Below are 12822 nucleotides of genomic sequence, written 5' to 3'. Positions count from 1 at the left end.
AAAGACAGTGTTCCGGCGCCCCCATGCTTTCATTAATGGACAAAGAGTCTCACCATAGACACAACTATCCGGGGTTTTTGAATTGTGAAAACGAGTAAGTTTGAATGAAAACGTATTCTCAAGGTTTTGTTACTATTATATATTCCTGATAGGAAACATCTACTGTTGTTTTGAGAAGGCTTAGTTCAGCAATCCATTGTTGTTTATTGTTTATTACAGTTTTTTTCAATCGCTAACAAGCGCTTGCCCATACTTTAGATAATTTTTCTAAACTCTTAACACAGACTCACACCTACAAAACACAATTGGCCAAATTGTTCATTTTCTTCTCAAAAACACCTATTGTTAAATATATACTAACTCTTAATTTCAAAACAGAACATGTTTTTCTCTACACACACTAACTTTACCAAAACACTGGAAATCTGACTCAAAATGAAATAATTCTGTCAAAGAGTAACATTTGTTTTCACTTCACAAGGTACATGCAGTCAAACGAAGTACACCAGGTTTCAAAATTCTGGCTATTGTTAAAATTATAAAAACTGCATAGATTTTTATGTTTCAGGTAACATGCAATCCACCGTTTACACTAAATTTATTGGTTTGGAACTGTATGTGCACATGTACAGTAATGTTCACATTCAAACGCATTCCAGTAAAAAGCAAATCAGTTATTTCTTACAGTAACTGTTTACCAAAGAAGGTACAGTAGAACAGACAAGGTTTATTTTATTTTCAAGGTTTATTTACAAAATATCCATGAAACACAAGAGCATTCTGACCAAAAAAAACCAGCAAAAAGTCCAAATAAAAAGGGGGGGAACTAAAAATGGCACAAAATTTATGTATCTAATCCCTGCGATCTTCAGGGTTAGGCCACATGTTTTCGTCAACATCACATCTGATATCATCTAAGGCGATGCACCTGGGATAAAACCGCTTGGTATGTCGGATCCACCCTTGGCAATCTTGAACTGTGATATCCCTGCATCCAGCATCCATGGCTTCAAGTAGGGACATCTGGTCATGTGGCTGATGGTCATAAACCTTCCACCTCCGTGCAGAAAAGAACTCCTCTATGGGGTTGAGGAAAGGTGAATAGGGTGGAAGGAAGAGACTCACCAGTACTGGGTGGACCTCAAACCATGCTGTTATTGCTTGTGAATGATGGAAAGCAACATTGTCCCAGGTAATTACAAAGGTCCTCATGTTTTCACCCTCCTGACCCTGCTCTGGTACCAGGCGCTGGTGGAGATCATTAAGAAACGCAAGGAGGCGCTCAGTATTATAAGGTCCAACCTGGCATCTGTGAAGGAGTAATCCTGTATTTGCCATTGCTGCACACATAGTAATGTTTGCCCCTCTCTGTCCTGGCACATCAACTGTGGCCCTTTTTCCAATTATATTTCGTCCACGTCGACGCCTTTTGGACAGATTGAATCCTGCCTCATCGATGTAAATGAATTCATGAGGGGCCTGGTTGGCTTCCAATTCCATAACTCTCTGAAACAAAGTTTAAGTCATGTCATTACTGTGTCTACCATACTGTACTGTAACCTATTACTGTGTAGGTAACCTACTTGCAAAGTGCAAAGGTTATATAACTGGACATTGAATTGAATATACACTATACCTGGACATATTGTCGTCGTAGCTCCTTGACTCTCTCACTGTTCCTTTCAAAGGGAACAGTGTAGAGCTGCTTCATCCGCACTCGGTGTTTGGACAATGTCCGCGTAATGGTTGTGAGGCTGATGCTTTCTATATTGGCAAATATCTCATGGTCCTCCACAATTCTAGTTTTTATTTCATGCAGTTTAATTGCATTATTTGCAACAACCATTTCTACAATGGCAAGCTCTTGATCATTATTGAGGTGCTTTCCTCTTCCCCCAGAGGGTGGAAGACGTTGCGTTCTGTAGAGAAAAATAAAAATATCAACATATGCATTACTGTATGACCTTATTGACATGTCAAATGAGAATAGAAACAAACCATGTAAAATGCAATACTTACCTGTTGGTTTGTTGAAAGATGCGAATAATGGAGGCAACCGTTGACCGACTCAAATTGGGTTGGACTCTTTCACCAGCCTCTCTTAGTGAGAGACCGTGGTTGATTACATGGTCAATGATAGTGGCATGAATTTCATCACTGACTACTGTTCTTGCAGCCCTTGGAATGCCACCACCACGCATTCTTACACCTCTACCTTGCCCTCTCCTTGGGCCTGCACCTGCACCTCTCACTGCTCCTCTCACTGCTCCTCTCACTGCACCTCTTACTGCTCCTCTCACTGCACCTCCACCTCTCACTGCACCTCTTACTGCTCCTCTCACTGCACCTCCACCTCTCACTGCACCTCTTACTGCTCCTCTCACTACACCTCTTACTGCTCCTCTCACTGCACCTCTTACTGCACCTCCACCTCTCACTGCACCTCCTTCTACATCTCTCACTGGACCTGGTCTTCTCCCTGGGCCCCTTGCTCTTCCTCTTCCTCGTCCAGACATTACAATGTTTGTCTTTTTCTGTTACTGTTTCCAAAAACATCACTCCTTAAAGTCCTCCTTTTATAGTAATAGAAAAAATAAGCCCCTGCCACTGAGTCTAAGCCAGACTGGAATCAGCTGTGGTTGGCCCAATTCACCAAACATAAATCAGCTGTGTCAATTATTCAATTGTTTGTTTATTATCAGCTGAGATATATTTTTGATATATTTTGTTTTTGAACTGATATCATTTCAGAAGCAGAGGTTTTTATACTGTATTTAAGGTTTGGAATATTGTTTTTGCTATTGTGGGATGTTGTGTGTTAACATTTGTAAATACTACAAAAACAATCCATAATTTTGTTGGGAGGTATAGCTTGTCTGTTAAGAAAATGTAAGCATTGTGGAAATGGGTTCACTGACTGCATATTGTGTGAAAACGACATTAAATGTGTGAATGGTATGGCCACAAAAGACCGATGCTGTGCTAATTGTGTTTAGAGTTTTGAAAATGTGACTACTGTTTGGACAAACGCTTGTTAGCGACTGAAAAAAACTGTAAGAGTTTAGGAAACTTGTTAAATGTATTGAAAAAACTGTCATAGCGATTGTAAAAAACTGTAATACACTAACACAATACACTATGTCTAACAAAACACTGCAAACATGTTTCAAAATCAAAAAATTATTCAAAACACTAACACATGTTCTCTTCCAACAGGAACATTTAGTCAATCATAACACAATGACAAAAAAACACTATCATCAGCTGAAATTACAGAAACTGCATTATTTTATGTATCAGGTCTGCCCTTATACAATAGACAGTATATTGTATTGATCATAGATTGTGTTTTGCACTGCAGTTTCTTTTGATGTCTCTCTACATTTTTGTTTTGTTGGGTTTAGTAAATGCATGCATTTTGTTTCTTTTGCTGCAGAAATTCAATACAAAAAATGAATGACCATCTTAGAGTAGCTTTATAGAATGTACAGTTTATGAAAAAAAAAAGACAGAGACAGAATTGCTGCAGTAAAGACTTTATTTGTAAAAGGACATTGCTGCAAGATATACAAACAGAAAAAGCACTGGAATAATACAGTTTTTTACAATCGCTATGACAGTTTTTTCAATACATTTAACAAGTTTCCTAAACTCTTAACGCACCAACACACCTAAAACACACAATTGGCAAAACGGTTAATTTCATGCTCAAAATCACACATTGTAAACTAAACTCCAAAACTAATTTACAAAATACAATAATACACTAACACAATACACTATGTCTAACAAAACACTGCAAACATGTTTCAAAATCAAATAATTATTCAAAACACTAACACATGTTCTCTTCCAACAGGAACATTTAGTCAATCATAACACAATGACAAAAAAAACACTATCATCAGCTAAAATTACAGAAACTGCATTATTTTATGTATCAGGTCTGCCCTTATACAATAGACAGTATATTGTATTGATCATAGATTGTGTTTTGCACTGCAGTTTCTTTTGATGCCTCTCTACATTTTTGTTTTGTTGGGTTTAGTAAATGCATGCATTTTATTTCTTTTGCTGCAGAAATTCAATACAAAAAATGAATGACCATCTTAGAGTAGCTTTATAGAATGTACAGTTTATGAAAAAAAAAAAAGACAGAGACAGAATTGCTGCAGTAAAGACTTTATTTGTAAAAGGACATTGCTGCAAGATATACAAACAGAAAAAGCACTGGAATAATAATAAAAAAAACAAAGTAATCTTCTAATCTGCCCGGTCTTCTGCATTTGGCCACATATTCTCATTCTGTGGCGCGCAAGTACACGACTTAGTTTCTTCCTCTGCCCCCAACATCTGGACGTCTAGCAATTCTGTAAAGTAACAATTTCAGTATTTTTGCATGTATGGTACTGTTGTGTTTCTCATTAGAGTATGGCAGTGCTACAAAGTACTTACCGATTCTCATTTCAAATGTCCTAATGATGCTTGCCACAGTGTAGCGGCTCAGATTAGGCTGAACCCGTTGGCCAGCGTCCCTCAGGGTCATCCCATGGTTGATGACATGGTCCACTATTGTAGCTCTGATGTCATCAGTTATTCTAGTTCTTACTCTTCTTACCCTTCCTCTTTCCCCTCCTCGTCCTCTTCTTGTTCCTCTTTGTCCTCTTCCTCTAACTGCCTCTAACCCTCCAACTTCTTCACCTCCACGTCCTCTTCCTCCAACTTCTTCACCTCCACGTCCTCTCCCTCAGCCTCCTCGGCCTCCTCTGATTCTCACTCTTCTCACTCTTACTGCTCCTTCCATTGTACTCCACACAGACAGCTTACCTGTGGCTTATTTATAGTGCTTAGGCTGATTGCAAAGTGAACTAATGATCTAAAACAGTTTTCACATGTGAAAGTGTGCCAGACAGTTGGCAGAATGGTGTTAATGATAGCCATACATGTGTAGAATTTTGCTAGGAGTTTGTTGGAAATGTGGTGATTGAGTGTAAGCAGTGAGTTGTGTTTAAAGTTCTGCAAAAAAAGTGTTGTGCAGTGAATTGTGCCTACAGTTTTGCAAAGTGTGTGTTACAAAATTGAAAACTGAGTGCAAAGCAGTGTTTGTGCTTTTAGTTTTGCAAACTCAGTGAGTGGTTTTGCTATACGTATTAATAGTTTTAGAAATTGTGCTACAAGAATCACGATTAGCGCTTAAGCATTCAGAAAAAACTGTAACGTGCACTTTTTCATTCAGCAGTTACCCATTACTTATGCATATAAAAATATTTAAGATAAAATAAGAATACACAAATGAATGGTGTGAACAGGCTTTTGTAAAAAAAAAAACAACATTGTAGACTATAGTTATATTACAGTTTCTCAAATGCTAAAACACATTTCACAAACGTTTCCTCCATGTTCCCCAATGTCTAAACACAACACCCTTTTCTAAAGGTACATAAACACAACCACACCTTCTCACTTCAAAACTCAGACTTTCACACCAAAAGAGCAGCTCGAAGCTTTCAAAAATGTAAACAGTATACACATCATTACACACTACAGCAAAACAATTGAAAACACAATGGTCAATTTGTGAGAAGGTTCTTTGTTTCATAATTGCCAATTCATATTTTTAGAAACTTTACAGTAATGGATCTTCTTAGATCTATGCAGAGGATTAGGCATTTAGATTTGTGAGTTTCATATGAACAGTATAAATCTATAGTAAATTCTGCATGTACACTACTGTAACACAACTCAATGCAAAAACAGAATCTATTGCACACAACAGTACTCTTGAAAACATGATCAGGGTGTGAAGTTTGTTTATTTACTTTATTCACACCACACACACACCACAATCACTGTGAGGCATCATGTCGCTGAGCTGCATCGGGCCACATCACCTCATCCACATCGCAGGCTATATTGTCTCTTGCCAGACACCGCGGGAAAAACGCCCTGGAATGGCGAATCCATCCTTGGAAGGCCTCCACTGGGATGTCAACACAGGCCAGCTCCATTGCCCTTAGGAGGTTCTCTCTAGTGTATGGTTGTCTGTCATAAACCTTCCATCTCCACGATGAGAAGAACTCCTCTATAGGGTTCAGGAAAGGGGAGTAGGGTGGCAGACAGACGTTTAAAAAGTGGTTACTGTTGGTGGTGAACCACTCTCTGATTTGGTTTGTTCTGTGGAAGCGTACATTGTCCCAAATGATCACATAAATGTGATGTGCGGGCCCAGGATGGTGTTGTTGGCGGTCCAGGAGGATGTCTTTTAGCTCCTCTAGGAAGATGAGGAGACGTTGGGTGTTGTAAGACCCCAGGACAGCATGCCGGTGGACAAGCCCCTCCAAACCCATGGCCGCACAAAGAGTAATATTACCCCCCCATTGGCCAGGAACCTCAGTGATGGCTCTTTGGCCAATGATGTCACGGCCTCTTTGCCTTCGTTTCTGCAGGTTGAAGCCAGCCTCATCCAGGAAGAGGTACTCATGAGGTCTGGCCATCGCGTCCAACTGTTATATCCTCTGTGAAAATGTGAAAGTGCACAGGTGTTCAGAACAACAGTCAATCAGGTAGCACAGTATTGTCCAGAAGTAATGTAGGCCACTGAGCCACACAGTATGTCCACTAACTGTACTGTGAACATGGATGTATACTTACTTGCACATACTCGTAACGTAGGTCTTTGTGTCGCGCAGAGTTGCGCTCAAAGCATTTGACTTGTGTGATAGAACAAAGGGAATGTGTTTGATTGACATGAGACAGATAGCAGCATCTTACCACACCCCTTTTTCTATGTGATATATACGGTTGAATGAGCTATATTGAGTTAGAGACTCCTCAGACGATTATGTGTGTGTAAGCGGTTGACGTGTCTCTCATAATAGTCTCTGTGCATAATAATTAATAAAACGGTTATAATGTACGAAGAGAACTTTGTCTCTGTGTCCCTTACTCCGAGTGTCGATACATGGAATTTCCATCACACATGCCATGGACAATGACATGGTCAATGACTGTTGCTCGCATCTCATCCGTAATGATGGTGCGAGGTTGTCTTGCTCTCCCTCCTGGTCCTTCTCCTCTCCCTTGTTGGCCTCCTCCTCTCCCTTGTTGGCCTCCTCCTCTCCCTTGTTGGCCTCCTCCTCTCCCTTGTTGGCCTGCTCCTCTTCCTCCTCTGATTCGAATTCCTCTTCCCCTGACTCTGCCTTCATCCATTGTGTTTGTTTGGAGTCTTCAGCAAACTGTGCACTCTGAACTTGCTTTTATACATGTGGTCACAGCATTAGCAACAAGTGTCTTCAGTTTTGAGTCGTTGTGTGTAATGAATGACGTCAGGTGTGTTCATTGTGTTCAAATATTGCTGACTGTGGCAAGCATTTTGCATCACATGAGCTTTCATTTGAGAATATGAGCAGAGTTCTTTTGCAACTTGTGTTTTAGCAAGGAAAAATGTGTTAAGATTTATGAGAACGGAGGATTGTGTTTTGTGAATTGTGTCTTCATGTTAAATGTGTTTATGATGTTGGAAAATGATGGCTAGATTTAGTAAATGTGTTTAGACAACTGGTCATTTGGTTTAGAGGATTGGCTTTTGTGTTTTAGCATTTGAGAAAAACTGAAATATAGATGTATTTTCCACAGTATCCAACATGACTTTGTGGTACAGTGGGTAGACGTGTGCTTTCTGAAGGGAAATTAAAATGCCTGGTTCATATCCACATTCTTCTTGCCTTTCCAGACAACACAACTATGCATCCATTGTAATATTTTGTATTATTAAGGCAAGAGTGTCATAAGATACACAAAATAAAAACAATTATCTAAAATCAATAAACAGTATCGTTTGCACTTAAAAAAGTTAATCATGATCTGGCACCATAACAAGTCACAGAGTGAGAGTCGGTGACACTACCCACTGGGGCATCGATGGACTTAAAATGCAAACAACAAATAAATGACTAAATAAGGTGACCAGTAGAGGGCGCTGTTTGGATGTCTCAAGCACCAAACAACCATAGAAACCTGTATTTTACAAGAGGATTTGGAAAAAGCATGTGATCAAATGAGGCTTCGTACGTCATCAATCACATGGTATTACACCGATACAAGACTCAGCCCTTTAACATGGATTAGAATGGGTTGACATTTCAAAGCAACCCTTGATTGGAGAGTTTAGTTCAATCTCCTGATCAACAATAGCAGAGTGGCAGCTGAAATCGTGTTTTGTAAATAGTTTTCTTTTGAAAACCTGGCTTCTTTTTAATTGTGATTTAATTAGCAGGGGCTAGGTTGTTAAATTTAGTCATAGATTTCAAACATGTAGTTTCTAAATGGGAAGTTACTTCTTCAAAACCTTGTGATCAATGACGTCTGAATCTTTGATTACATGCCTTTTTTAAACCTTGTTGCAAAATGCTCCCAGTTCTGTCTTGGATGCCAAGTTGCTTTCACTCACTGACCTCGACACCTAATTCACCAGTTTATGTACATTCTACAACAGGTTGGTCAAATAGGTGATGTTGGGGACATGAGTTACAGGCAGTGACATGAGACACTATCAATTAATGTTCAAATAACTTGTTTCATTTCATATATGCTATGACACTTTATCCTAAACATTACTATGGATAAACAGTTTCAAATAAATGGTTACCTGGGAGGCAAACCCCCCCATTCTGACTGAACTCATAACCTCACATTATTTATTGCTGACCAGAAGATGTCACTATTGTGAACTTTTAGTTTAGTTACTGAATTCATCTTTAGTCGCTATTTCATATTTTTGTAATTCTTCAAAGGGCTTAAAAACCCTTGGTTGCCCATCAGTACTTCAAATTTCAGAGACTTTGTTAATGTGAGTCATTTGTGAAATCATGATAATCTCTGTGAAGGCTGTCAGGCTGTCTGGTCACAAAGGAAGGCTGTGCTTCTCTGGCCTCAGCTCTGAAATCAAACCCCTCACATCTGAAAGAACTGGATCTGAGCTACAATCACCCAGGAGACTTGGGAGTCAGACTGCTCTCTGCTGGACTGGAGGATCCACACTGGAGACTGGAGAAACTCAAGTAAGTCCTGTAGATGTTTTCTCTATCAGTAGTCCTGTAGTGATGTGGTATTAAGTTGTCATATTCTTTGCATTATATAATATGTGTCAAATACAGACCTGCGTACCTGTAATCAATTTGGGTAGCAGGAACAATAATTGTTAATTTGAGGAAAACATTATTTACTGTATCCATGAAATTCAGTTTTCCCCTGAAATATGAATAAATATTCTAACACTGTGACTGAACACACCCGACCCAAAATATTATTTAAACTCAACTCATCCCTTCTTCTCTTAAACCCAGTCTTAATCTCATCCTCTCCCCCTCATATCACCCACACTGCCTCAACACATGATCCACTGTCTCAACTTCCTGACAATGGTCACACTGACCTGTTGGATGTTTCCCTATCAGATGTAATGTATTGTTTAAATGACTGTGTCCCACCCACAGTCTAGTTAACACAGATTCCTCCACTCTGCTCCTAGCTGCCCTCCTTCCATCCCCAACTACACACTGTATTCTGAACAGGTGTCTGTCTGTAGTGTCTCCATTCCACTGCTCCTGCCACCTCCTCATCATCTCAGTCCAGACAATACATTTATCCACTTCTCCTCAACTCTCTCAACATGCTCAATCCAAGTCAGTCTGGAATCAGAATACACCCCAAGGAATCTAAAGACCCCCACCCTCTCCAAATCCTTCCCATACAATCTCAGCTGGACCTCATCACCCCTCTTCCTTGTGTAAAAAGACATCCATCACTGTCTCCCTGTTCACCTGTGTCTTCCTGACCTCTGCTTCTAAACAGAACACAGGGTCCATAGTACCCCTCCCCTTCCTGACCTCTGCTTCTAAACAGAACACAGGGTCCATAGTACCCCTCCCCTTCCTGACCTCTGCTTCTAAACAGAACACAGGGTCCATAGTACCCCTCCCCTTCCTGACCTCTGCTTCTAAACAGAACACAGGGTCCATAGTTCCCCAGAACCTGCCGCACCACTTTAAAAATAAATATGGTGTGTTATTAGAGGAGGGGTTGTGTATGGTGTGTTATTGGAGGAGGGGTTGTGTATGGTGTGTTATTAGAGGAGGGGTTGTGTATGGTGTGTTATTAGAGGAGGGGTTGTGTATGGTGTGTTATTGGAGGAGGTGTTGTGTATGGTGTGTTATTAGTGGAGGGGTTGTGTATGGTGTGTTATTGGAGGAGGTGTTGTGTATGGTGTGTTATTGGAGGAGGTGTTGTGTATGGTGTGTTATTAGAGGAGGGGTTGTGTATGGTGTGTTATTAGAGGAGGGGTTGTGTATGGTGTGTTATTGGAGGAGGGGTTGTGTATGGTGTGTTATTGGAGGAGGGGTTGTGTATGGTGTGTTATTGGAGGAGGTGTTGTGTATCGTGTGTTATTGGAGGAGGTGTTGTGTATGGTGTGTTATTAGAGGAGGGGTTGTGTATGGTGTGTTATTAGAGGAGGGGTTGTGTATGGTGTGTTATTGGAGGAGGGGTTGTGTATGGTGTGTTATTAGAGGAGGGGTTGTGTATGGTGTGTTATTAGAGGAGGGGTTGTGTATGGTGTGTTATTGGAGGAGGGGTTGTGTATGGTGTGTTATTAGAGGAGGGGTTGTGTATGGTGTGTTATTGGAGGAGGGGTTGTGTATGGTGTGTTATTGGAGGAGGGGTTGTGTATGGTGTGTTATTGGAGGAGGGGTTGTGTATGGTGTGTTATTGGGGGTTGTGTTTTGTGTGTTTTCAGGGTTTTACGTTGCAGAGATAAGGCAGGAAACATGTTCTGGGAGAACGGAGGACGTTTAATAAAAAACGAAGAAGTTATATGGATTGTGTGTGTGTGTGTTTTTGTGATTGCAGTAACAATTAGGATTTGTGATTTTCAAACACTTGTGTGCAAAATGCAATCAAGCCTTGAATGACTTTTTCTCCTGTATGAAGTATGTTTGCACTTAGTTTAAAGTTGATGTCAATCAGAGTCAGTTGTCCGTTTTCCATGTGGTCTATATTGTTCATTCTGAGACTGACTCTTCTGTGTTGTTTCATACATTAAAGGGGTAAAATACCTCTAATGTTTGATCTCTAACAGACTGACTAGTGATGAACAATCATCTTTTTATGAACGGCTGTTTTTGGGGAACGTTGGAAACCAATTCACACTGGTGAATGGAACCGTTACTCTACTTACATATTATAATTTTCTTTCTGTAAAAAGTCCAAGTCTAGATGGCAATTTAGATCATGATTTGATTCATCGTCTAACCCAAGCATGGTTTGTTTATGATGGGGGACAGGGAGAGTGTGTGTGTGTGGGGGGGGGGGGGGGGGGGGGGGGGCTAGGGTTGGGTTGTGTTGGATATGTGTGATGGGAAAAGATAATTGATGTTTGTGTGATTGGGGACAGGGGTTGTGTGTGTGTGTGTGTGTGTGTGTGTGTGTAAGACAGGTTGTGTGTCACTGAATGACAGTCTGCTCCTCTGCTTCTTCCACAGTATGGATCATGGTGGAGAGTGGATGTTGAAATCAGGACTGAAGAAATGTATGTGATTTATTATACAGAACAGAAATATACAACTGGTGTGTGTGTGTGTGTGTGTGTGTAAGTTTGTGCATGTTTGTTTCATTCTGCATGTGTGTGTATAATATGAATGATGATGATGTGTAATATTGTGTCTTGGTCTCATCCATCAGATGTCTGTGATCTCACACTGGACCCAAACACAGTAAACAGAAACCTCTCTCTGTTTGAGGAGAACAGAAAGGTGACAAGGAGGACAGAGGAGCAGCTGTATCCTGATCACCCAGAGAGATTTGAGGACTTGCCACAGGTGTTGTGTAGAGAGGGTCTGTCTGGACGCTGTTACTGGGAGGTAGAGTGGAGTGGGGGAGGGGCTGGGATAGGAGTGACTTATAAAGGAATCAACAGGAGAGGATATGGTGATGACTGTTGGCTTGGACGCAATGACAAGTCCTGGATTCTGAACTGTTATGTTGACAGTTACTCTGTCTGTCACAATAATAAGCCAACTGTCATACCTGTCACCTCCTCAGACTCCCACAGAGTAGGAGTGTATCTGGACTGGCCAGCCGGCACTCTGTCCTTCTACAGGGTCTCCTCTGACACACTGACCCACCTGTACACATTCAACACCACATTCACTGAGCCCCTCTATCCAGGGTTTAGGGTTTATTATGACTCCTCAGTGTCTCTGTGTCAGATGGTCCCTGTGTCAAACACAACATGATGTTCACTCAAATCATGGTCATGTTCAGTAGGACACCATATTAAAACATTGACAATAACTCTCTAGTAGTGAGTAAATATATCATATGATTGTAAATATTACTGATTAAACACCACTGTAACCTACCTGTAACCTGTAACCTAGAGTCATTAATCAATAGAATGAATCACCACACTGGTCTATAAAACCTTCACATTTAGAAATCATTCATCTGGTTGTTATTGTTTATCATTGGTGTTTGTAAACATTGATGTCTTTAGAATGTTTATTTATTTAATTGTTGACAAAACATTCCTGTGTCCCAGATTTGACAGAATAAAAAGTTTTAAAACATTTACTTAAATGTGTTTTGGATTGTGTTTTATATATATTGTGTGTGTGTGTGTGTGTGTGTGTGTGTGTGTGTGTGTGTGTGTGTGTGTGTGTGTGTGTGTGTGTGTGTGTGTGTGTGTGTGTGTGTGTGTGTGTGTGTGTGTGTGTGTGTGTGTGTGTGTGTGTGTGTGTGTGTGTGTGGACAGATAGAATGCTGTAA

At 40.4% G+C, this 12822-nt stretch overlaps 1 protein-coding gene across 1 annotated transcript in view; it reads left to right on the top strand.

Annotated features, from left to right (window-relative positions):
* The window catches only part of LOC117595276 (NLR family CARD domain-containing protein 3-like), a gene marked incomplete at its 3' end in the record, with an annotated part of 74932 nt that extends 62711 nt beyond the window's left edge, over positions 1-12221 (top strand). Inside the window, exons 11-13 of the mRNA XM_034295441.1 lie at positions 8886-9059; positions 11538-11584; positions 11737-12221. Of these exons, the coding sequence (XP_034151332.1) occupies positions 8886-9059; positions 11538-11584; positions 11737-12221 (706 nt within the window). The remainder of the gene's footprint in view (positions 1-8885; positions 9060-11537; positions 11585-11736) is intronic.
* Between the last annotated feature and the right edge of the window lie 601 nt (positions 12222-12822).

The sequence above is a fragment of the Esox lucius genome, chromosome 11, assembly GCF_011004845.1.
Source record: "Esox lucius isolate fEsoLuc1 chromosome 11, fEsoLuc1.pri, whole genome shotgun sequence".
NCBI lineage: Eukaryota > Metazoa > Chordata > Actinopteri > Esociformes > Esocidae > Esox > Esox lucius.
Note: the sequence above shows the minus strand (reverse complement) of the source record. Positions and strands in the feature narration are given on the sequence as shown.